This window comes from Balaenoptera ricei, chromosome 9 (genome assembly GCF_028023285.1).
Source record: "Balaenoptera ricei isolate mBalRic1 chromosome 9, mBalRic1.hap2, whole genome shotgun sequence".
Classification (NCBI taxonomy): domain Eukaryota; kingdom Metazoa; phylum Chordata; class Mammalia; order Artiodactyla; family Balaenopteridae; genus Balaenoptera; species Balaenoptera ricei.
In genome coordinates, this window is record NC_082647.1 from 47081684 (window position 1) to 47104621 (window position 22938).

The following is a 22938-nucleotide window of genomic DNA, read 5'->3' on the forward strand; positions in this document are numbered from 1 at the left end:
CATATTTGCTTTTATTTGATGGAGCAAAGCATTAATGTGCTTAAAAATATTATATATGAACCAGTATGATGTGATTATATTGTCGCCCTTCTATACCTTTACCAACTGCAATGAGCTAACTGCATTACAGAAAGTTGCTGAAGCAGAGTACTGTTTCAGATAGAAAAACTTTTGTTGTTATGAAAACACTCTGAGGTCTAGTTTTTAACTTTTTCACAGTATCATGATGCAAAAAGTTTAAAATTTTAACGTAGTCAAATTCATCAACTTTTCTTCTAAGTTTTTATGGGGAGGTTATCTTAGCCCCCCAAATAATTCCTTACCATGAGGTTAAGAACATCTCTCTATATTCTTTCCAACACTTTAGATTTTAGTTTCCACGGGCAATTAATCTGGAATTCTTATTTCAAATGTAAAATAGGATTCAATTATTTTTTCATATCCATAACAGCATCAATAACAGTATTTTTTCATATCAATAACATATCAATCGATCCCAGTGCCATTCATTGAATAGTTCATTCTTATCTTTACTATACTGTAATACCACCCTTGGGAAACCAATTTTTCCATTCATGTTAAACAAACACTTACATAGCACCTATTATATGCCAGAACTTTCTAAAAACAACTCATTTAAAACCTCAGAAAAGGGACTTCCCTGGTGGTCCAGTGGTAAAGAATCTGCCTTTCAATGCAGGGGACACAGGTTCGATCCCTGGTCAGGGAATTAAGATCCCACATGCTGCAGGGCAACTAAGCCCGCGCACCACAACTACTGAGCCCGCATGCCTCACTACAGAGCTTGCGTGTGGCAAACTACAGAGCCTACGTGCTCTGGAGCCCACATGCCACAACCAGAGAGAGAAAACCTGCACACCACAACTAGAGAGGAGACCGCACACCACAACGAAGAACCCGTGCCCCGCAACAAAAGATCCCACATGCCGCAACAAAGGCCCGACGCAGCCAAAATTAAATAAATAAATAATAATAATAAAATAACCTCAGACTTTATGAAGTTGGTACTATTGCCTCATTTTACAGATTAAGGCAGAGAAAAATTAAGTAACTTGACCAAGATGACACAGTGAATTAACAGAGGGGCTGGAATTCAAACCTTAGGAATCCTGACTCCCAACAGTCCATGCTCTTAACCTCCAAGTTACGTTGTCTCTCCGTATATGCATGGGTGTTTATGGACTCTATTCTTTCCCACTTACCCACCTATATCCTTTCCAAACTGTCTTAATTAATAGTCCTATGGTGAATTTGTACAGGACAAGCTCCCTGCCCCCAGCATCGCTTTCTTCTTTATGAGTGTCTCGACTATTCTTGGCCCTTTGTTCTTTTATCCATTATATATTTAAGAATCAACTTGTCAAGTTACATGAAAAAACTAGTTGAGATTTGACTGGAATAGCATTAACTACATAGATTTGGGGTGAAGTGACATCTCTATGACATTGAGTTTTCCTAGCCACAAAAAGGTACCTGTATTTACTTCAAACCTTCCATAATATCTTTCAATAAAGTTTTAAAGTCTTGAATATCTTAAGATTTATTCTCAACATACTTTATTCCCGTTGTAGTTTCTGTTGCTGTTAATGTTTTTATTCTAAAAAAAAGTTATATATATTTTTTGTACTGGGATATGAATGCAGCTGGTTTTCATATGTTGAGCTCATATCTGGCAACCCAGCTAAATTCTTATTAATTTTAATATATTATCGAATATTTATTCTTTGCTTTTGATTTTAAATTATTAATAATATAGAATTTATTAATACGGTCCTTTTCCTCTGTTAATGTGGTAACTTATATACATAAATTTTCTAATCACATATATCTTTGCATTCGTAGCATAAATCCAATTTGGTTGAAAGGCATTATTTTCGATCTATATTGACAAATTTGGTTTGCTAGTATGTTTTTGGATTTTGCATTTATATTCATAAATGAGAGTTCCTTTTAATTTTCTTTCTTATCCTGTCCTTGTCTGATTTGGGTTACCAAGTTTATACTATTCTCATAAAATAAGTGGGAGAACCTTCTATCATCTTCTACTTTTGGGGGGAATTTACTACTGTTAACATGGTGTTCTTTGGACATCTGGTAAATTTGCTGTCAAACTGTCATCGTGGGCCTGTTTTTAGGCTTTTGGTGTGGTTTTTTAAAAAATATTTGTGGTTTTTCAGGGTTAGTCTTAATAACTACTTATGATAGTTATTAGTCTATTCAGGTTTCCTACTTCTTTTTGAGTCATTTTGGACAATATTATATTTTTAAGGAAACTGTCTGTTTTGTTTAAATTTTTTACTTGAAAAGTATAAAATTTTTCACAGAATTTTCCAATCGTTTTTAATTTCTGCCATATCTAGAGTTACGTGTTCCTTTTCATTCCTATACTGTTTATTTTTTCCTTCTAGAGACAATCTTGCCAGAGGCTAATCTATTTTATTATTCTTTTCAAAGAACCAACTTTTGACTTTGTCAGTCTCTACTCTAGTGTGTAATTTTTTCATTCAATTTTTTTCTTCTCTGATCTTTATTGTTTTGTGTTTATTCTGTTACCAATTTTCTAATTTCAGTAAGAACTTGGATTATTGATTTTCAGTCTTTTAAAAAATATTTTAAATTAATTAATTAATTAATTAATTTTTGGCTGCGTAGGGTCTTTGTTGCTGCGCACGGGCTGTCTCCAGTTGCAGCAAGCATGGGCTACTCTTCATTGCAGTGCGCGGGCTTACCATGGTGGCTTCTCTTGTTGCGGAGCATGGGCTCTAGGTGCGCAGGCTCAGTAGTTGTGGCAGACAGGCTTAGCTGCTCCGTGGCATGTGGGACCCTCCCAGACCAGGGATCAAACCCGTGTCCCCTGCATTGGCAGGAGGATTCTTAACCACTGCACCACCAGGGGAGTCCTTTTCAGTCTTTCTTTTAACACAAGCCTTGGTTTTCACTATTATTCAGTTCAGAGTATTTTCTAAGTTCCCTTATGACTTCTTCTTTGATCACAGAATATTTATCTTTTGTCACTGACATCAAACTGAGCTCAGAGAACAGCATTCTGTATGGTACCAACGTTTTGTGGTTTGTTAAGACTTGTCTTATGGTCTAGTACATGGATCAATTTCTACAATACTTCATACGTACTGAAAAGAAAATGTACTCTCTAATTGCTGGGTGCAGATATACACATACACATCCATTAGATCAAATCTGTTAACTGTATTGCTCAATTTTTCTAGGTCTTAACTAATTTCGTGTATGTCAGCTTGCCTCAGTGAGAAGTGTATTGAAATTTCCCATTATCATGATGGATTTGTCAATTTTTTCTGACAGTTCTACGAATATTTTGAGACTGTGTTCTTTAGTACACAAAAAATTGAATTTTATATAATTTTATCATCATAAAATATTAATACTTTCTGCAATAAAGTTAATTTTGTCCAATATTAATTTAGCTTTGTCAGTTTTACTTTAGTTAATATTTGCCTGGATATGGTTTACTATCCCTTTACATCCATATTTTTCTATAACCCTTACATTTAAGTGTGTTGCTCATCAACAGCATATCCCAATCTTTTGTTTTCAACTCGTTACTTTGATCTATTTGGATTTATTATAATTACTGATATTGGATTTATTTTTGCCTCTTTGTTTTGGTACTATTTACTATTTTCTCTATGTTTTCCCCAACCCCCATGCCCTGCTTTTAAATAAAATTCCACATTATTTCTTTTATTGCTTTTAAAGTTATAGTTTTCTATTCTTTTTGTAGGTTACCTTAAATCATCTTAAATCAAATTTTTCCTGAAACCAAGAACACTTTATGAGAAACCAGATGGGCTCTGGAGTCAAACAGACATGGCTAGAATCTCAGTTCTTCCATTTATTACCAGCTATGCGACCTTGGAGAGATTGCCTATGGTCCCCAGCTTATTTCCTCAGCTGTACAATGAGATTGTTACAAGGCTTATATAAGATAACCTATTCAAGAAGCTATGGACAACACCTGGGTCACAGTAAATGCTTAACAAATGGTAGCCTTTGGGATGCAAACAGATATGGGCTTAAGTTTTAGTACTAGCAGGAAAAAGAAGGCCTTTTTTTTTTTTTTTAACATCTTTACTGGAGTATAATTGCTTCACAATGGTGTGTCAGCTTCTGCTGTATGACAAAGCGAACCAGTCATACGTGTATATATATATATCCCCATATCTCCTCCCTCTTGCATCTTCCTCCCACCCTCCCTATCCCACCCCTCTAGGTGGACACAAAGCACCAAGCTGATCTCCCCGTGCTACGCGGCTGCTTCCCACTAGCTATCTATTTTACATTTGGTAGTGTTTATATGTCCATGCCACCCTCTCACTTCGTCCCAGCTTACCCTTCCCCCTCCCTGTGTCCTCAAGTCCATTCTCTACGCCTGCGTCTTCATTCCTGTCCTTCCCCTAGGTTCTTCAGAACCTTTTTTTTTTTTTTAGATTCCATATATTTGTGTTAGCATACAGTATTTGTTTTTCTCTTTCTGACTTACTTCACTCTGTATGACAGACTCTAGGTCCATGCACCTCACTACAAATAACTCAATTTCCTTTCTTTTTATTGCTGAGTAATATTCCATTGTATATATGCGCCACATCTTCTTTATCCATTCATCTGTCGATGGACACTTAGGTTGCTTCCATGTCCTGGCTATTGTAAATAGAGCTGCAATGAACATTGTGGTACATGACTCTTTCTGAATTATGGTTTTCTCAGGGTATATTCCCAGTAGTAGGATTGCTGGGTTGTATGGTAGTTCTATTTTTAGTTTTTTAAGGAACCTCCATACTGTTCTCCATAGTGGCTGTATCAATTTACATTCCCACCAACAGTAAGGCTATTGTTTTTTAAGAAATGGGGAAAGGGAGTTTCAATGAAGAAGAAATCTTTTCAGCCCTAACTACAAAAGTGTGAAACTTGAGAAAGGTCTTTTAGTCTAATATCAATTTGGTTAACATAAAAATAAACTTACCCTTTATGATATATGCATAGACAAGGCAGTCGTGCTATAGTATCTCCCTGCTGCAATTCTTCAAGGCATATTGCACATTCCCCAGCATCTTTACTCAGCACATCCTCTGAGAAAAAAGAAAATGAGTTTAGGACAATAAAACTGAAAGAATTATGTGAATGCTAATTTATAAAGAGTGGTGACTGGCATATTTTGTCAGAAATACATAAAACTCAGCACCTATAATTGAAATGCTATTCACAAATCAGTGAATAATGTTTACCTTTACTTATGGACAGTGTCTCTCATTTCCATTTAGATTTCATTGAGGCATTGCAGTTAGTAATTAAGAACAGTATGGAATCCTCCAACTTGCAAAAGACTTTGCTGTAAAACTTTATCAGTAAGTCAGTTATTTGGAATTTGGAATTTATTGTCCTTATCCTACTAATCAATATTAATTTGGTGCCCAAGCTAGTTAAAAAAAGTGTATAGAGTATAACATGGCAGAAAAGACATGAAAATACTATTGTAATTTTTAAAATTCTAAAATAACAAAATTGCATAAGTTAAAGAAATCATCTTGAATATAGGACTTTTAAAAAAATCTGCTTAATTCAAGAAAATACAAAGGTAAATCAAAGCTTTTGTGTAGATTCTGAAAGGGATTTTTGGAAACTTGAGGATTTCAGGCATAAGGCTCAACAATTCTTCTTAATCCTTTTTTTTTTAACATTAAATTTCCCAATTTTAATAACTGTACTATATTTAGGTCTTAATCCTTTCCCATGACAATGCCAAGTCTACTCCAGGCAGCAATTAGACTAACTTGCACGGTATTTTAATCACTTTGTTTAAAATATTCCTATGGTGAAAGCCTTTATAAAGCAAAAATTCCTTTCGGGAAAAAAAAAAAAAAAAGCTTCTCTCAATTTATGTTTTATATTGAAATTTTAATTTAAATTACATTTTATTAACGTTAAATTTTAATTTTAAAAGGATCTTGCCTAAAATAGAGTATATTAGCCGGACATACTTTGTGACTCTTTTTAAATGAGGAATAACTAAAACATGCCATTAAAACTGTTGAAGAGTACACATTCTTAGTAAGTTTAGAGAACAAAAAGCAAAAGCAGGAAAATGCAATATAAATTTATATCACAAATAGATAAATTACTGGTTTTGGAAATAAAAACCAAACAAGCTAAAGGGGAAAGGCTGCATTAATCTCTACCTAAGTGCTTAAACACAGAGCAAGGTAGGAAAGTTTCCTAAAATTAAGTACTCATCTGCTAGTCCCATACCTCTTATAAACACCAACAAATTTAATTGTGCACATATCTGTAATAGTTCCTTCTAGAAAAATCCATTCTATAAGTAGTTCCCCCTTTAGTTATTCATTTTGAGATAGCACATTAAGATGAAATACAGACTCTATTTGGTCTACAGAAAGTAAGGTACCAGCAGATGATTTACCCATAAGGCTAGAGGGGGTAAGAGGGCAACTTCCACAGAAAAAGGAAAGGCCTTAGCAAGAAGACTTATGCTTTCAGAATCTAGGGAATATGGTTGATGTAATTTTAGCTAACTATTGGGTAGCTCACAAGCTAATATATCACATCAAAGACTTAACCAGAAGAAGATTTTTGGGCAAGTGGAACTGGGTAAATGAAAAATGATGCCTATTAACACTCCCCTCAAGAGTCCTCTCCCCATTTTTCTTTTCTTGACCCTGGAGGTCCCAACCGCAACCCCGACCCCACCTGCAACCCCAAGTCTTTCCTCCTTCTCTTGATCTCCATGTTCCTCTTATTGTTCTGGATAGCTTTCCACAGATAGGGAACCAGTTTAATGTAAAGCACCTAACTAGTGTTAAAGTTAATTGGTATATTGGAACCCACAAAATGGAAGTCATCTCAGTGGCTCTGACCACGTCCCAAACCTATACCTAAGTCAGCCTGCACTACAGAAAATACCTCACTCTCAAGGAAACCCAACACCAATCACAATCCTCCAACTCAGCTTTAGCTAGCCTACCTTGCCCTAGAAAATAGAACCTGTAAGCCTTATAAGGAAACCCCCAGCCTCCTAGCCAATCATGTCCTGTTTTCACAGTGCCTCTTCTAAGGCCCCATAAAACTCACTCTTGTCCAAAATCCCCTGGGGAGGTGCTTATTAGGCAGTGTAGTCCCCCAATCTATGGATTGTTTTTCCATTGAATAAAGGACATCAAACTTGTTACCAAATTTTTTAGTTTTATCATTTAACACTAGGATGATAGCAATGAAAAAAAGAGGAAAAGATCTGAAGGAAACATTAAAGGATCATGGTACAGGTATAATTCCAAATAATATGGAATTTTTTGTGGTATGTTCTCACCACTTAGATTTTTTTCACCACAAAGATATACCACATCATAACATAAATCCAAGTCCCACAACTAACTTCAAAAAATTAACCATCACTTCTTATCAAGCCTAAGACATCAATAATTATAAGATGCACCATGAGTTTTATATTTCACCAAGAAAAAAATGCTTCCATTAAACTATGACACAAATCAATTTTAAGACATGTCTCATTTTTCAGAGTTGTTAAAATTTATAAAAAGAAGTGTGTCTTAGAATTGATGGACTAGGGTATCAAATTTTCTACCTTTTGGAATACAGTAACAATGCATCTAGATTTAAGTATAAAGGAACCAAAAAATCTCTATTAACATAAATTAGATAGACCAGCTTTTAAAAAATAAAAAGTATTGCCACATTTTTGCCATATAAATCTATGTAACAGATTCTCAACACAAAATAAAAATAGGTAGAAATCCACGAAGTAAAAGCTTCTGAATTCATTGTTCACAGAAATGTTAAGTGTCTTAGAATGCTTTTATGTTGACCTATAACTACCAACTCTCATTTCTTTATTACAATAGGTTTTAAAAATCTTTGAGTTGGGAAAATTTTAGTATTTTAAAAGGCCTTGGTTATCCTGTTTATAAGAAAATTTATTTACAGTACAACAAAGACAAATCCAATCTGCATATAATTAACAGAATAATATATATTTTAAGAATATAATGATATGCTTTGCAGGTACTAATTTAAAAAAATCTTTTTAGTTTAATCTAGAATGACATATTAATGTCAGTCATTTTAATCAGAAGGTCCTAAAGTCCAAGTAATAAAAAATATGCAGAACTGTACTTTCTATGTTAAGATACATATATGTATACACATACATGTATATGTGTGTATATGTGTGTGTGTATGTATATATATATATACATACACACACACACACATATAAGAACATTCCAAACACATTACTTTCAGTGCAGAAGCAGCCCAATAGCCAATGTAAACAGTTTCTAATGAAATGATCTCTGCTCAGAAAATTAAAAGTTAACATTAACATATTATAGCCACTGCTCAACTGCATTTTGATAAGCAACTCTGAGTTAAAAGATAGTTCGTTCTCAACAGTTACTGCCCCAAGTAGCAAATGCTTAATTTTCAAATTTGAAAGTCTTATTTCCAAGAGAATCTGTCTTTGTACGTTTGAAGGTATTTATTTTTGAAAAGTTACTATGCAATGTGATTAACTTTTGACTGGAGGTTTTCTAGAGTATGCCCCTCTCCTACCCTATTGTGACATTGTACTTTCTTTCAAAGGGAAGTTTTCAGCTTAGTAATGAGATACATGCAGAGTTAAATAGGGCCTAGAAATACCACTAAATCCAGGACATTGAAGCATCTTTAAGACAGCTGAGAAAAGATTATTAAAAGTCTTTAGCTAATCAATTGAAAACCGTCATGAAGAAACCATCTCAGGCAATAAGGAGTCAATGTTTTAGGACTAGAATACCTTAAGGGTAGACTACTAACTAGCCAAAATTAATATGAGAAAAGCAGAGAAGGGAACACAAATAGATTTAACTACCATGGTTGGCTAGTATGGAATTCCCGCTCTCCACAAACACTGATTAGTGGAGAGATACTCAAGACTGTGAACAGGAAACTAAACTTGTATTGCTTTTTCAAAAGTGTTGATGTCCCACCTAACAGCTGGAATCAGTGTATTCCTTTTCAGTCTAATTCTTTGATTTATTCACATGGTCTATGCATTAATTTAGAGGTACTGATACAGGAAAAGAAGAATTAAACCTGGAATAGAACAATGATTTTATCAAGAAGTAGGCACCAGAATCACTTGGGTATGTATTCTGCTCAACAGAGAAACAAAACAAAACAAAACAAAAAAACATATACCTGGGCCCCATCCCTAGAGATTCTGAAATATACACCTGCTTCAGAAAACAACTGCTATCAAGGAAAGAGCATGCTGAAATAGAAAGAGCATAAGATTTAAAGTTGCAAGTGATATATGAATTTCCATTCTCACTATTAGTTAGGTACATAACCTCCAAAATGTTGGTCACCCTTGAGTTTCCTTTCACTCTTCTTTAATACTAGCATTAATAAAGGTATTCAAAATATTATAGAGATGAAATTTTAAAGACTCTTGTGTGAAATTTCATGTTATAAAAACACTATACAAAATATTAGTTTTTATCATTATTATCAGAAAAACCTTTATGACTTCTTGAAAAACAAAGTTGGTCATTTTTCTCTTTCCTCTTCTCCCCATTCTGGTTATTCTAGTTGTTGCAATTTTATAAATTGTCATAAATAATCCCATGGCCAACAGAAACTTCTATAGGATACTCTTGACCCAGCCATTTCTAGAGACCTATTATAATTGCCAGACTGGGAACAACTCCATACAAATGATACTGCCTAATTAACTTTTAAACGTTTTGGCTTCATTCTATATTTAAAAGTATTATAAATGTCCACTTTGCTACATGCTTTTAGAAGTACTTAAGTCTTTTATTAATCCTATGAGGTAACTAAGGTTACCTCCATTTTACAGATAAAGAAACTGAGGCTCAAATAAATTAAGTAACTTACCAGAAGTTACTGAACGAGTAAGTTCTAGGGTCAGGATTCAAATTTAGGGTAAGTCTTTGGCCTTTCTACAACTTCATGAATTTTGCTACAAAACAATTTCACTTTAAGAGTATAAATACAGAAGCAAACTGTTTTAGGCAACGTTAGATTTGAATATTAAAGGTGAGGATGGCTACCTATTTAGAGGAAGTATGCTTAAGACTGGTCATATGCTTTATCTTCTGGAGTTATTAAACTGCTATAAAAACTGGTATCAGAAATGAACTCACACTTTACCGCTTACTTCCTTCTATGGAACAGGAAAACAGCCCTGTCCAACAGAACTTTCTATGATGACAGAAATAATCTTTTATCTGTGTTGTCCAAACAGTAGCTACTAGCCACATATGGCCTGAAAATAGCATTTGAAATGTGTGCAACTGAGGAACTGAATTGTAAATTTAATTTTTGCAAAATGTGAAATCTATATATTTCAATATAGTAGATAAGAAACATACATTTATAAACTAAAAACTTCTGTAAATTGTTATTTTACTCATAGCCTCAAGCTCATAATTTGCATCACCCAAAGAAATTACTTAAAATTCAAGCAGCCAAATATGCAAAATTAAAATATTTAGCAAGTACAAGCACATATCCATATAGTTACTGCAGATCAAGACAACATGAACAAAAGCAGACAGCCAAAATCCTTTGGGGTGGTGGGGGAGAAAAACAACAACTAAGACCAAATTTGTTAGAGGCAGCCAACAAAACTCCATGCGAAAATTTCATAATCATCACAACCTTATTTTCAGATCAAGCATCCAAAGGTATATGATCTTTTCAGCAAAATACAATGCCAAGCACTATTATGGATCAGGCATTTTACCTGAAGACTTATTTTTTGTTCTTGAACCCTCAATGATAGCAGTAGAAAACAAAAGCAGCTGAAATGTGAAATAATCCCTAGAAAAATCGAGAATTAAAAAAATTCACAACATTAGTAAGAAGCAATTACTCAAAGAATGAAAAATTGTGGCTCACAAGGTTTATTAATAAATACTTTCAGATATAAAGTTATATCTAATGGACTTAAGAGAAGTTAACATTAATATTCTAGATTATAGATCCGTGAGATGTTACTGTACTCAAGTATCATTAAGGGGAGTTAGAAATGATATTTAACAAAGGAAAACAGTCATTTTCACTGTAAGATTAATATATCAATAAAAACATGGGGATAACCTTTACTAAACTGTCTAAAACTCAAAGTTCATGGTCAGGGTCAAATTTTACCCTGTTTGGAAACTTCTTATTCTGGTTTGACGAGAAATTGTGGGCTTCCTCTGCCTAGATGCTACTGACATTTACTGCATCAATGCTTTCTTTAGTTTAAATATAATTGAGAATTGGCTAAACATATAGCCACTTTTCATTTGCATTGTTAGAAACTTACTTTAAAACTAAGACTATTCTTCAAGAGGAGACAGAAGTTGTGACTCTTCTGATGACTTTTAAGGAAAGATGTGTACTCTTGGGAATATTTTGGAAATTGACATTTGGCACCTTCTCCAAGAAAATGTAAGTAAAATAAAATGGAACCCAAAGTATATACTCTAAAAGGTAAAATATACAAAAACAACACTAAATAAATACTTATAGATTTAGTTTTCTTGGACCTTTTTATTTCTAACTCGCCTAAAAAAATAGCTCAGGATTAAGTATTTTATAAAACCAGCTACCGGGACTTCCTTGGTGGCGCAGTGGTTAAGAATCCGCCTGCCAATGCAGGGAACATGGTTCAATCCCAGGTCCATGAAGATCCCACATGTCACGGAGCAACTAAGCCCGTGCGCCACAACTACTGAGCCTGCGTTCTACAGCTGGCGAGCTACACTACTGAGCCCGTGTGCCACAACTACTGAAGCCCGCGCGCTTAGAGCCATGTTCCGCAAGAGAAGCCACTGCAATGAGAAGCCCGCGCACAGCAACGAAGACCCAACGCAGCCAAAAATTAATTAATTAATTTTTTTAAAAAAGGTACCTAATAAGCTGCAAGAAGTTATACAAGTCATCTAAGAAATTTTTAAATTACCAAATTACTTCCCAATCTTCATACCAAATTAAGATGACTTTCCTTTACTCCCTCCCTGTTACAAATCACTGATTTGCTAAACCCTGAACAAGTGTTTACCTAAATGAATTGTCCACATTAAAAAGTTAAAAAAAAACCCCCAAAACCAAACAAAAAAATACCCCAAAACACACACATACAGAAAAGAAAAAAAAAAAAAAAAGAAAAGAAACTGCTGAATATATACAAAATTAAAATAAAATATACTTTGAACTAAAAAATTTCAGGTCCATTTTTGATTTGAATCAATGCAGAGAGAAAAACATCAGTCCTAAAAAAAACAAAAAAGCTGATTTTCAAACTTAATTTATGATTGTATACTTTTAGAATTAGATTAATGTATTAAATTATAATGTAGGCTTTAATGGCAATAACAAAAGAGTCAAACAATCTGGGTAATATAATGTAGCAAATTTTTAAAAAGTGTTACTTATAGACAGTTCTAGGTTCAAATTCCAACTCTGCAACGGGTTTAGGAATATAATGGGGCAACAATACCTACTTCATAGGGCAGTGGTAAGAATTAAATAATATCTGTTAAATACCTACCACTGTACCTGGCAAGGAGCAGGTATGTTCTGAATACTAGCTATGTGATTACTGGCAAGAAAGGACACTTCCTCTGAGTTTGTTTTCTCCAATCTAAAGAAATGATGAAACCTGCTAGACTTGTCTCTTAAAAGTGTTATGAAGATCTAATGAGATAACGCAAATAGAATTGCAGTCTTACGGAAAAGAACAGGTCTGAACTTTGGACAATGCACAAAATTCTGAGTCTCGTTTTCTTCAAATAAATTGCAAGTCATAATACCTGCATCTCACAGTCTTTCATATTGATGATTAAAAATAAAAGAACTAATAATGAATGTAAAAATGCTTAAGGCTCTAAATGTTACTTAGCTAAATTAAACAAAATTCTACTATCGTATTGAAACTGAAAAATGTCAATACAATGGTATTGTATTATAGCATACAACAAAACATATTATGTCAGAACTATTATCAGATTTATGAACTACGATTCTATCTATCATTCTGTTAGAATGAATCTGAGAAGGCGTATTACAATGTGTATGTATACGTACTGAGGCTAAAGCGTGATGGTCTTTCCCTGCTGCTTCCCCCTGAGGCTACAAGGTAATTAGCAGGCTGACTGGTAGATAATGTACAGGGTCAAAACTCAAAATGCCTAAAGGGGGATAAGCCAGAAAACGTTCAAAAAGTAGCTCATCTTTTAAACTACTTCAGAAGAAAAAAGAACAAAACAGTTGTGACAATAAATGTCAACTGAATTTGGCCTTAGTTTTAGGGGTTAACAGGTAATTGTGACAAACTGGTGCCCACAGTCCTATCTAAAGGGGCGGTTGCTACTATAGCAGAATGCCATGTGGGAATAAAGAGCCAGTGTGGCTAGGTATATTTAAAGCAGCTGCAAATTTAGGTTTTTAGATGAAATTTCTTCATTTTCAAAATATTGACTCAAAAACATCTTTGATACTGTGTAAGCAAACAAAAAAAGTCTGTGAGCCTGATGTAGCCAATACTTTGCAACCTCTGTATTCAAGAAACAGTAAATTCCATGAGGGCAGGGAACCTTGTAGGTTCTGCTTACTCCAGCACGTAGCATAGTATTTTGTACACAGTAACTGCTTGATAAATATTTTTTGAACAGCTAATGAAGCAAAAGATCTCCGAAGACTAAAGAAAGCACCAAGCAACAAATGAACCAATGGCAGAGAAAATGCCCCAAAGCCAGGGGGTTGGTGTTTCAGTGACTTGGGCACTGCACTTGCAGTCTGGTGACTCAGCTGAGCTCAGACCTATTTTTTTTTTAAGTGTACTGACTTCGTCTTTATCCAGTGGTTCATATCAGCCAATCAACCAGAAAGCACTGAGTATATGCGGAGTTTGCCAATAAATAATTATAGGTTGATTAGCATGTATGGGTAAAGAATTAAAAGCACTATGTATGCACAGGAGAGAGATTTTAAATGTCCACTCCTAAGATAACAGAGCAAAGAGTGAAACTCATATGTACCTGAAGGAAAAAGCAGGAAGGTGAGAACCAGTAGCTCTGACAACAGTCATGTAACATTAACAACTCAGAGTTCTTTCTTGATCCCTCTTCACCCTGCTACTAAATGACTAAATACTGTGACTAAATTACTAAAATAACTGTAACTAATTGCTGGATCCTGGAGAATCTAAATCTAGATTCATCTGAAACCTCAGATAATGAAACCTCATGAAAAATCAAGAGAGAGCAAGTGTAAAATGGGTTTATAAGAAAATTGTTTTAAGAAGAGGGGAAACACACTGATTCTGAAACAGGTTTATTTCTTTCTGCTCAAAGTTTACCAATCCTTCAGTTGCCCAGGCAACTTCAGTACCTGAGTGAATCCCACTGGAACAAGGGAAGAAGGCTGCTCTGACAGTGAAAGCACTACTGAAAAAAAGAAGCTACTGAGTTGGCCTGAGGACAGAACTCTCTCTGCACCCAAGAACAGGGAAACTTCTTTCCTCACACTTCTAAACAAAAAGGGCTAGTGTGTGCCAAGCTAATGATCACAAGGCTCACAAGAGAAGAATATCCTACATTCTATCCACTTCTATTTGAGAAAGAAATAATAGTATGATCTACATGTGTGCTAACATTATGGAACAGAGAAAGGTCATAAACTAAGTATACACAACAATGTGAATGAAGGTGAAGCAAGCTGAAAAACTGAAATAGACACCTACTATAATATCAGAACAAATGAATGAATGGAAGAAAGGGAGGAAGGAAAGGGATGATGACTTCACAAGTAGAAATTCCTAGAACCAAAACCCATTATTTTTTAATTTAATATTTCAGAAGGGAAAAAGGAAGGCCAATGCAGAAAACTAAGTTAGTAATCTAGAATAAATATCATGTAACTAAAAAAAAAAAAAAAAAATTAACAAAAACATAAGACACAGAGGATAAATCCAGGAGCTCTAATGTTGAAATCATAGGAATCACAGGAAGAGAAAAAGGAACAGAGAAAGAAATAATAATCAAAGAAATACTAGAAGAAAATAATCCCTGAGCTGACTAAACATTTGAGTTGCTAGACTGAAAAGGTTTATAAAGTCTCAAGCAGGATTAATAAAGATGGGAGTCGAGTGAAAAAACACTTAAATAGATGCATCCTGGGAAAAAAAGAGGATTTCCAACATTCAAAAAAAAATTAACCTGTAAGCTTCCAAATGGAAAGAACAGGTAAATTAAGACGAAAAAACAATGAGACCCAGCAAGACTTCACATCTATAATAATGGGAGTAAGACAGTACACAATTTTACAGACTTAAAGGGGAAAAAAAAAAGAAAAAGAAAAATATCCTATATTCAGCAAAAGATAGTAATCATATATGAAGGTGAACAAGAAACACTTGGGAATCCAACAGCTCATTAAGTATACCATCCATGAAAGGCTTTCTAAGGAAATTATTCATGAAAATGCTTTTAACAAAAAAGAAAATTAAAATAACAACAAAAACCCTCAATATACAGAAAGAGAAAATTAAAGAGTACAGAAAACAGCAGTGAGCAATGAAATATGTGTAAGTGAAATTTAAATCTAAATAGATAATACTGTAATTGACACTGTAACATAACTAAGGATTTTTGAAACAAAAGTAACATCCTGCCAGTGCAAACTTAATATGTAATGTAGGATGTAAAGTCTAAATTATTTCATAATATCCAGGACTTGGAGATAGAGGGGGAGGGGAGTAGGGGACAGGAAAGTGAGCAAGAATAATATATTAGGGGGATGAGCACAAAGAAAACTCCTGATTTTGACAGAATAAAACAGAAGTATATGTTTAAAAATATATATTAAAGTAAGGTAACCAACGAAGGAATGAAAGATGTATAGTAAAAGTTCTGAATTAATCTGGAGGAAAGGGAAAGTAACTTGATCAATCCAGAGAAGGCTGGGAAGAACAAAGTAAAATAGACAATAAATACAAAATAAGGGAAAGAACAACACTAAATTTACCAGCTATAATGTAAATGTATGTGTGTTGAACAGTATAACAGGACATCATATAACTACTATCTAGCCTCAACAAATCAACTTATTTACTATGAATTAAAAAGAAAAAATAAACAAAACAGGGAAACATAGAGAAGCAACTGTCTTAGAACACATGCCAAAATATAAGAGCTCAGGAGTGAAGATGAAAAAGAAGAGGGAAAAAAACCTATTACAAGATGAAGGTGAAACTAGAAGGAGAACAAGAAAGCACAGACATACCTGATATCACAGTTAGGAACACAAGGGGTCAAAAGTGAGAATAGTAAACTGGAAATGAAAAAAGCTTTAATAATTACAGAAAAAAATGTTACCTAAGGAAGACAAGAAAGGGAGATCCTATTACACACCTACAGTATTGTAAAAAATAAAACTACATCACAGAAACAAAAATAGATCTAGATCTATATACTTAAATCCTAGAATTGAACTGAATCCTAGAGAAAACTAATCATGAAAACTCAACACTATTTAAAATATATGCTAGTAGATATTGGTCATAAAAAATAGAGTTCTTTGGGCACCTTGGCAAAAAGACTGTCAATTCTAAAAGGAGGTGAAATCAGGCTGGTCTCAGACATCTCCAGAGAAGCATTTTACACTGTAAGACTGGAAGAAAGCTTATAATATCCTCAAGTAAAGGAAGCGTAACCCAAAGATTTTACACCCAAACTGTAATTCAAAAACACAAACAAAAAACACAGACAACCAATATTAAACATGGAAGCAGTCTAGTGAACAGTTTCCCATGAGCCCTTCTCAAAGGATTTGTATGAGGATAAACCTAAGCTAACCAAGAGATGCCTGGAATAGCTAAAGCAAAAGGATTTGCAGTGAGAACTGAATCTACTTAACTGTAAGATTAAAACAAATGTGGGATTTATGATTAGATAATATATAACTTATATACCTAAAAAATTAAAAAGTTCATTATGAATGAACTTTTCACGGTACATCCTTTGTACCTCTCTGCTTTGGCAAACATATTACCTATTCAAAAATAAAATTTAAATTAATTAAAGAAAAAAAGGAATAAGCAAAGATAGGCAGGTACAAATAAAAACAGCTGGGTAACAATTCTCCATGGGTCTCTCCTGTTCAAGTCTTGGACTATCTTTTCAAGGATCTTTGTAGAGCAAACAGCCTTGAAAGATACAGTGTCCCCTCCAGTGCGAGGGTGGACCTGCTTACTTCCCTAAGCTCAGGGTTCCTCTTGTGTAATGCAAATTGCTGAGCATGCAGATATCCCCTTGCCCTCTTCACCATCACCCTGTGGGAATAGGGACTTTAGGAAGTGGCACACGAAAATGCTGATACTCTGGCTGCTGTTATGATTAATAATAATAGAAGTCCTTTGATTCTCTTTTCTGCCAGAATTCATGAAACTGTAGCAGGCTGATATGTTAGCTTACAAGTAGGGTAAAATCTCAGACCCTTCACAGCTTCTGGTAAACATAAGTCAAAATAATCTTGGAGAAAGCAGAACAGAGAGAAGTGTACTCTATAGCATAAAAAGATTCAACCCAAATGGAAAATAAGTCATAAATAGTTTTTCAAATAACACAGCTATGAAATATATAAAGCCAGAAAAAGATTGTGGCAAGGACACTATCACCAAAAGGAACTTAAAAAAAAATAAGAAAAAATTAGTAAAACTATGGCCACAGAGGGGATAGATACTTTAACAAACTTCTTCCCAAATTTGTCAGACTATGTAAACCAAACATAAGCAAGGATACAGAATATTTCAATAATACAACCAAATACAATTTACTGGAAGTACTTATATACATATGAATTAAAAAGAATAATAGTAGAAGTAAATTTTTTACTCTACAGAAAACATATATGCTTCTCTTATATTCATGATTTACAGAGGTCAGTGAACTACGTGGTCACAAAGAAAACATCAATGAATTTCAAAAACATAGCTATTATGGGCAGCATTCTCTAATATCAAGATCAAAAAGACTTCCCATCACACATACCCCTCCCCGCATAAAATTTATCTTCAAAATTCAGAAGGGTTTTTTTCTAGTTAACCTCTGAATCAAAATAAGATTAAAAATTGAAATGAGAAATTATCTAGACATTAACAAAAATATTTCATATTAAAACCTCAGATACAAATAAAGCTCTTATAAGAAAATATTTCTATTTCTAAAATACTTTTATTAAAATTTAAAAATTGAAAAGAAATAAGTAGCTTTATTCAGTACATAGTACTAATAAATTAGTAGCTTTATTTACAACTCTAAAGTAGCTTCTTTGAAAATATCAATTAAACATTAGCCCTTTTAGCTAGCCTAAGGTTCAAAAGTACAAAAATATATAACATTAGAACGAAAAGGGCAATATAATCAAAAATATTGTAAAAATTAAAATATTTGTAAGAAAATGTTAATGCAATGCTATGGCAATTAATTAGGATATTTAGAAGAAAACAATTATTTTCTAACAAAATATAAATTCCCAAAATTGACTGAGGAAGTAGAAGAACATGAATATACTAATAATCACAGAAGTTAAAAGGACTGTCAAAGATCTACCTTAAAAAAAGGGGTAGATGGTTTTACAGTCAAATTCTATCTGATATGAAAAGAACAGTCCTTCCTGGGTTTTTCAAATTATTCCAGAGAAGAGAAAAGATGGAAAGCTTTCCCACTTACTTTGCTAGCATAATCTTTAGCCAGCACAAACTTGGTAGCATTGTTTTAAAAGAGTAATAATCCATGATCAAACAGTTAAATCCAGCAACATTAGAAATCAACACAATTCAACTAAAACATTAGAAAATCTACCAATGTAATTTATCAACAAATAAAAAGGGGAAAAAGCATTTACTAAAATTAGGCTGTTTCTTGCCCTAAGTAAAAGAGAATGAGACAAGAATGACACACATACAATAAAGATGATTTACCAAAATTCTAAGCAAGCATCCATGAAACAATGAAACACTACAGACACATAAGATGGGCATGTCCACTGGCACCACTATTATCAACATCATTTGTAAGCTTCAAACTAATGCAGTAAGACAAAGAAACAAAACGTATGCATAAACACTTGAAAATATTATCTTCATTTGCAGATGAAGTCATAAATCTAGAAAATCCAGACTCGCCTACAACCAGGCTTCTTTTTATACCAGCAAAACCAATTTGATATTCAAATGGTAAGCAAATGTCATCCATAACAGTAGCAAAACTACACAATACGAGACAAAAATTTAACAAGTTTAACACTAAAGATATAGGTTCTCAATGAATCAAAACAAATGTAGAGACAAATCATGTTCCTTAATAGATAAACTGAAAATCTTAAAAAAAAAAAAAAGCATTGAGCAAGACAGTGAACATCTTTCTTAGTAAGATTTAATAAAGTGTAAAACATGTAGAGTCCAGTTGAGTCTTATGTTAATGAATAATAGGCTATACTTTATATTCACACATCTGTATTCTGTATATAATAAACATAAAATGTCTGAAGCTAGAAAGTAAGACTTCATAATAGGAGCCCTTCACTATGAGAATTCCACAATATAAAACCTAAGAAAATTAACTCGCATTTTCCCTCTAAAACCTGAGGAAGAGAAAATTATAAAGTCTTTTGTTGCCGGGGCTTACAACAGTAGCTCTCATCCCCCTAAAAATCCCTTTCATCCACTATTGAAATGGTGATAATAAACTAAGATTACGTATTTCAAGTTATATCTGTGCCATATAGAATATGTCTTAGTGTGTCTTGGGGATACTTAAAATCATAGAGCACATATGGCCCATTAAAAAATTCTTTTAAATCACCACAAATAGGAACGTTAAAATTTTTTTTAAAAAAACAACTTTTTTTTTTTTTAAAGAAATGTCTCTTAGGCTTAATCTCCAAGTTAAACTTTTACTCTTCTGTATTAATTTACTGACTGATTGATGGAACCAGATATATTTATTTTACACTTTGAGTTATAATCCAATACCATGTTATATTAATTTTCTTGCTCAAGTTATTCACTGGGAGCTCATTCAGGTTGGCTCCTATGCCCTCACCTTTTTGATTTTTGAGCACTTCCTTGCTTTCCAGACAACACAAGATCTCCAGGCTTTTATTTTCTCTGCTCCAGCCCTCAAATCAGCCATTTCTCCAAGAAGCCCTGTTTTCTTTTTACAGGAGAATGGTATTTAGAAACCAAGATTTGGGTACTGGGTGTCAAAGATTTTTCAGCTACAGGAAGGTCTCTCATACCAAAAAGCATTACAAGGAAAGGTCTAAGAACTGAATACCAAGAAATGCAGTTTAAAGCAATCAAGATAAAAGGAATCCTAAGTAACAATAATCTAGGAGGTATTGAGAGGTCAAGAAGCCTAGAGACCCCAAATCATTCCAGCAAAAAATGGAAGAAATCAAGCAAATCATAAATATTATAAATATTTAAATAGCAAAGGAGTGAAACGACCTAGAATATTTTTATTATTTTTATTGTTCTATTACCTTAATACACTGTTAAAATGTTAAGAGTTAAATACAATTCACCAAAAAGGCAAAGCCACTCTGTTAATACTGCCTTCCCTGAAACCAAACCACTCGGTAGCTGGGAAGATATTTCTCAAGGCCATCTCTGAGGCAAATGCAGGGCAGTGTTTTGAGTTATCAGGGCCAAGATAACTTAAAGGAGAGAGAAAAACCATTAAAAAAAAAGGTTATACAAGTAATAAATGGTCATTGAAAAAATATTCACAAGCCATTTCTTCAATAGTCCTCTGTAAAATCTTTCTTGAAATCAACAAAATACTCAGTGACCTTAACGCTAACCCTTACTCATTTTGGAAAAATCCTTTGAAAAAAATCACATTTCACAATTTTCACATTTTGCAAAGACCAACATCCCTGGCACAAAGTTAGAGCAGCTAGGTACTCTCTTACAATCTCTTTACCCGAAATTGAGTCCTCCACTGCCAATCCTCAAGTCACCTGTGAAACCTCCCTCCCCATTTCCAGCACTTACTAAACCCAATTCAATTTCTTCATCTGTCTCTTTCTCCTGTAATATATCATCTAACCACTTCCTACATAAAATACCACACCACTCTCCAAACTGGTCTTTAAGAAATTACTTTCCTTACAAACATTTCTGCACATGAACGCAAGATTAATCTTCCAAATTCCACATAATTTATTTAAAAACTGCACTAAATTTATCTTCTCACCTACAATTCCCTTTTATCATGCTCTGCTCCCCCAAACTATACCTACCTAGTTGTTATTTCTGAGCTAACCCTGCATTTCTCTCCAAATCTTATTAATCCTTTCAAGGTCTAGATTAAATATCTAAATAGACTAGTTTACCTTTTACTATGTATATACATATAAAATATTTTACGAAGGGGCAAAACTGTTGATAGACTTGAGCTGAGTCCTACGTTTGCTCTAATATAGAAGAAACTTAAAAATGAGATAAATTTGGAAATGCATTTTATTAATTTGCATTAGAATTTCTTTAAGATGAGAGTCTGCCAAAACCACATCCCAACCAAAGTAAGAACTGGGACCAGAGGAAAAAATCATTTCCCTCTGAGGACAGCTCTAAAGGTTTACTGGGTTTTCTTGCACTCCAAAAGTCTTTTCAATGTCTCTGTGTTGTTTCTTCTGATTTCTTATGATCAGGAAAACTTGCCTTGAATGTTGGAATGATTTTAAAAAATTATGAAAGTAATATGAAAAGAAGAAAACAAAAGGCAAGACATAAACATTTATGAAGTGGAACTACAATCCTGCAGCCTGTGGAACAAAAACCACATTCACAGAAAGACAGACGAAATGAAAAGGCAGAGGACTATGTATCAGATGACGGAACAAGATAAAACCCCAGAAAAACAACTAAATGAAGTGGAGATAGGCAACCTACCAGAAAAAGAATTCAGAATAATGATAGTGAAAATGATCCAGGACCTCAGAAAAAGAATGGAGGCAAAGATCGAGAAGATGCAAGAAATGTTTAACAAAGACCTAGAAGAATTAAAGAACAAACAAACAGAGATGAACGATACAATAACTGAAATGAAAAATACACTAGAAAGAATCAATAGCAGAATAACTGAGGCAGAAGAACGGATAAGTGACCTGGAAGGCAGAATGGTGGAATTCACTGCCATGGAACAGAATAAAGAAAAAAGAATGAAAAGAAATGAAGACAGCCTAAGAGACCTCTGGGACAACATTAAATGAACCAACATTCACATTATAGCGGTCCCAGAAGGAGAAGAGAGAGAGAAAGGACCTGAGAAAATATCTGAAGAGATTATAGTTGAAAAATTCCCTAACACGGGAAAGGAAATAGCCACCCAAGTCCAGGAAGCGCAGAGTCCCAGGCAGGATAAACCCAAGGAGAAACATGCTGAGACACATGGTAATCAAACTGACAAAAATTAAAGACAAAGAAAAATTATTAAAAGCAACAAGGGCAAAACGACAAATAACTAACAAGGGAACTCCCATAAGGTTAACAGCTGATTTCTCAGCAGAAACTCTACAAGCCAGAAGGGAGCGGCATGATATATTTAAAGTGATGAAAGGGAAGAACCTACAACCAAGATTACTCTACCCAGCAAGGATCTCATTCAGATTCCACAGAGAAATCAAAAGCTTTAAAGGCAAGCAAAAGCTAAGAGAATTGAGCACCACCAAACCAGCTCTACAACAAATGCTAAAGGGACTTCTTTAAGTGGGAAACACAAGAGAAGAAAAGGACCTACAGAAACAAACTGAAAACAATTAAGAAAATGGTAATAGGAACATACA

At 34.0% G+C, this 22938-nt stretch overlaps 1 protein-coding gene across 1 annotated transcript in view; it reads right to left on the reverse strand.

Moving 5' to 3' along the window:
- Positions 1–22938, reverse strand: part of ZNRF2 (zinc and ring finger 2) — a 96636-nt gene that overhangs the window by 11636 nt on the left and 62062 nt on the right. Inside the window, exon 3 of the mRNA XM_059933669.1 lies at positions 5021–5126. Within this exon, the coding sequence (XP_059789652.1) occupies positions 5021–5126 (106 nt within the window). The remainder of the gene's footprint in view (positions 1–5020; positions 5127–22938) is intronic.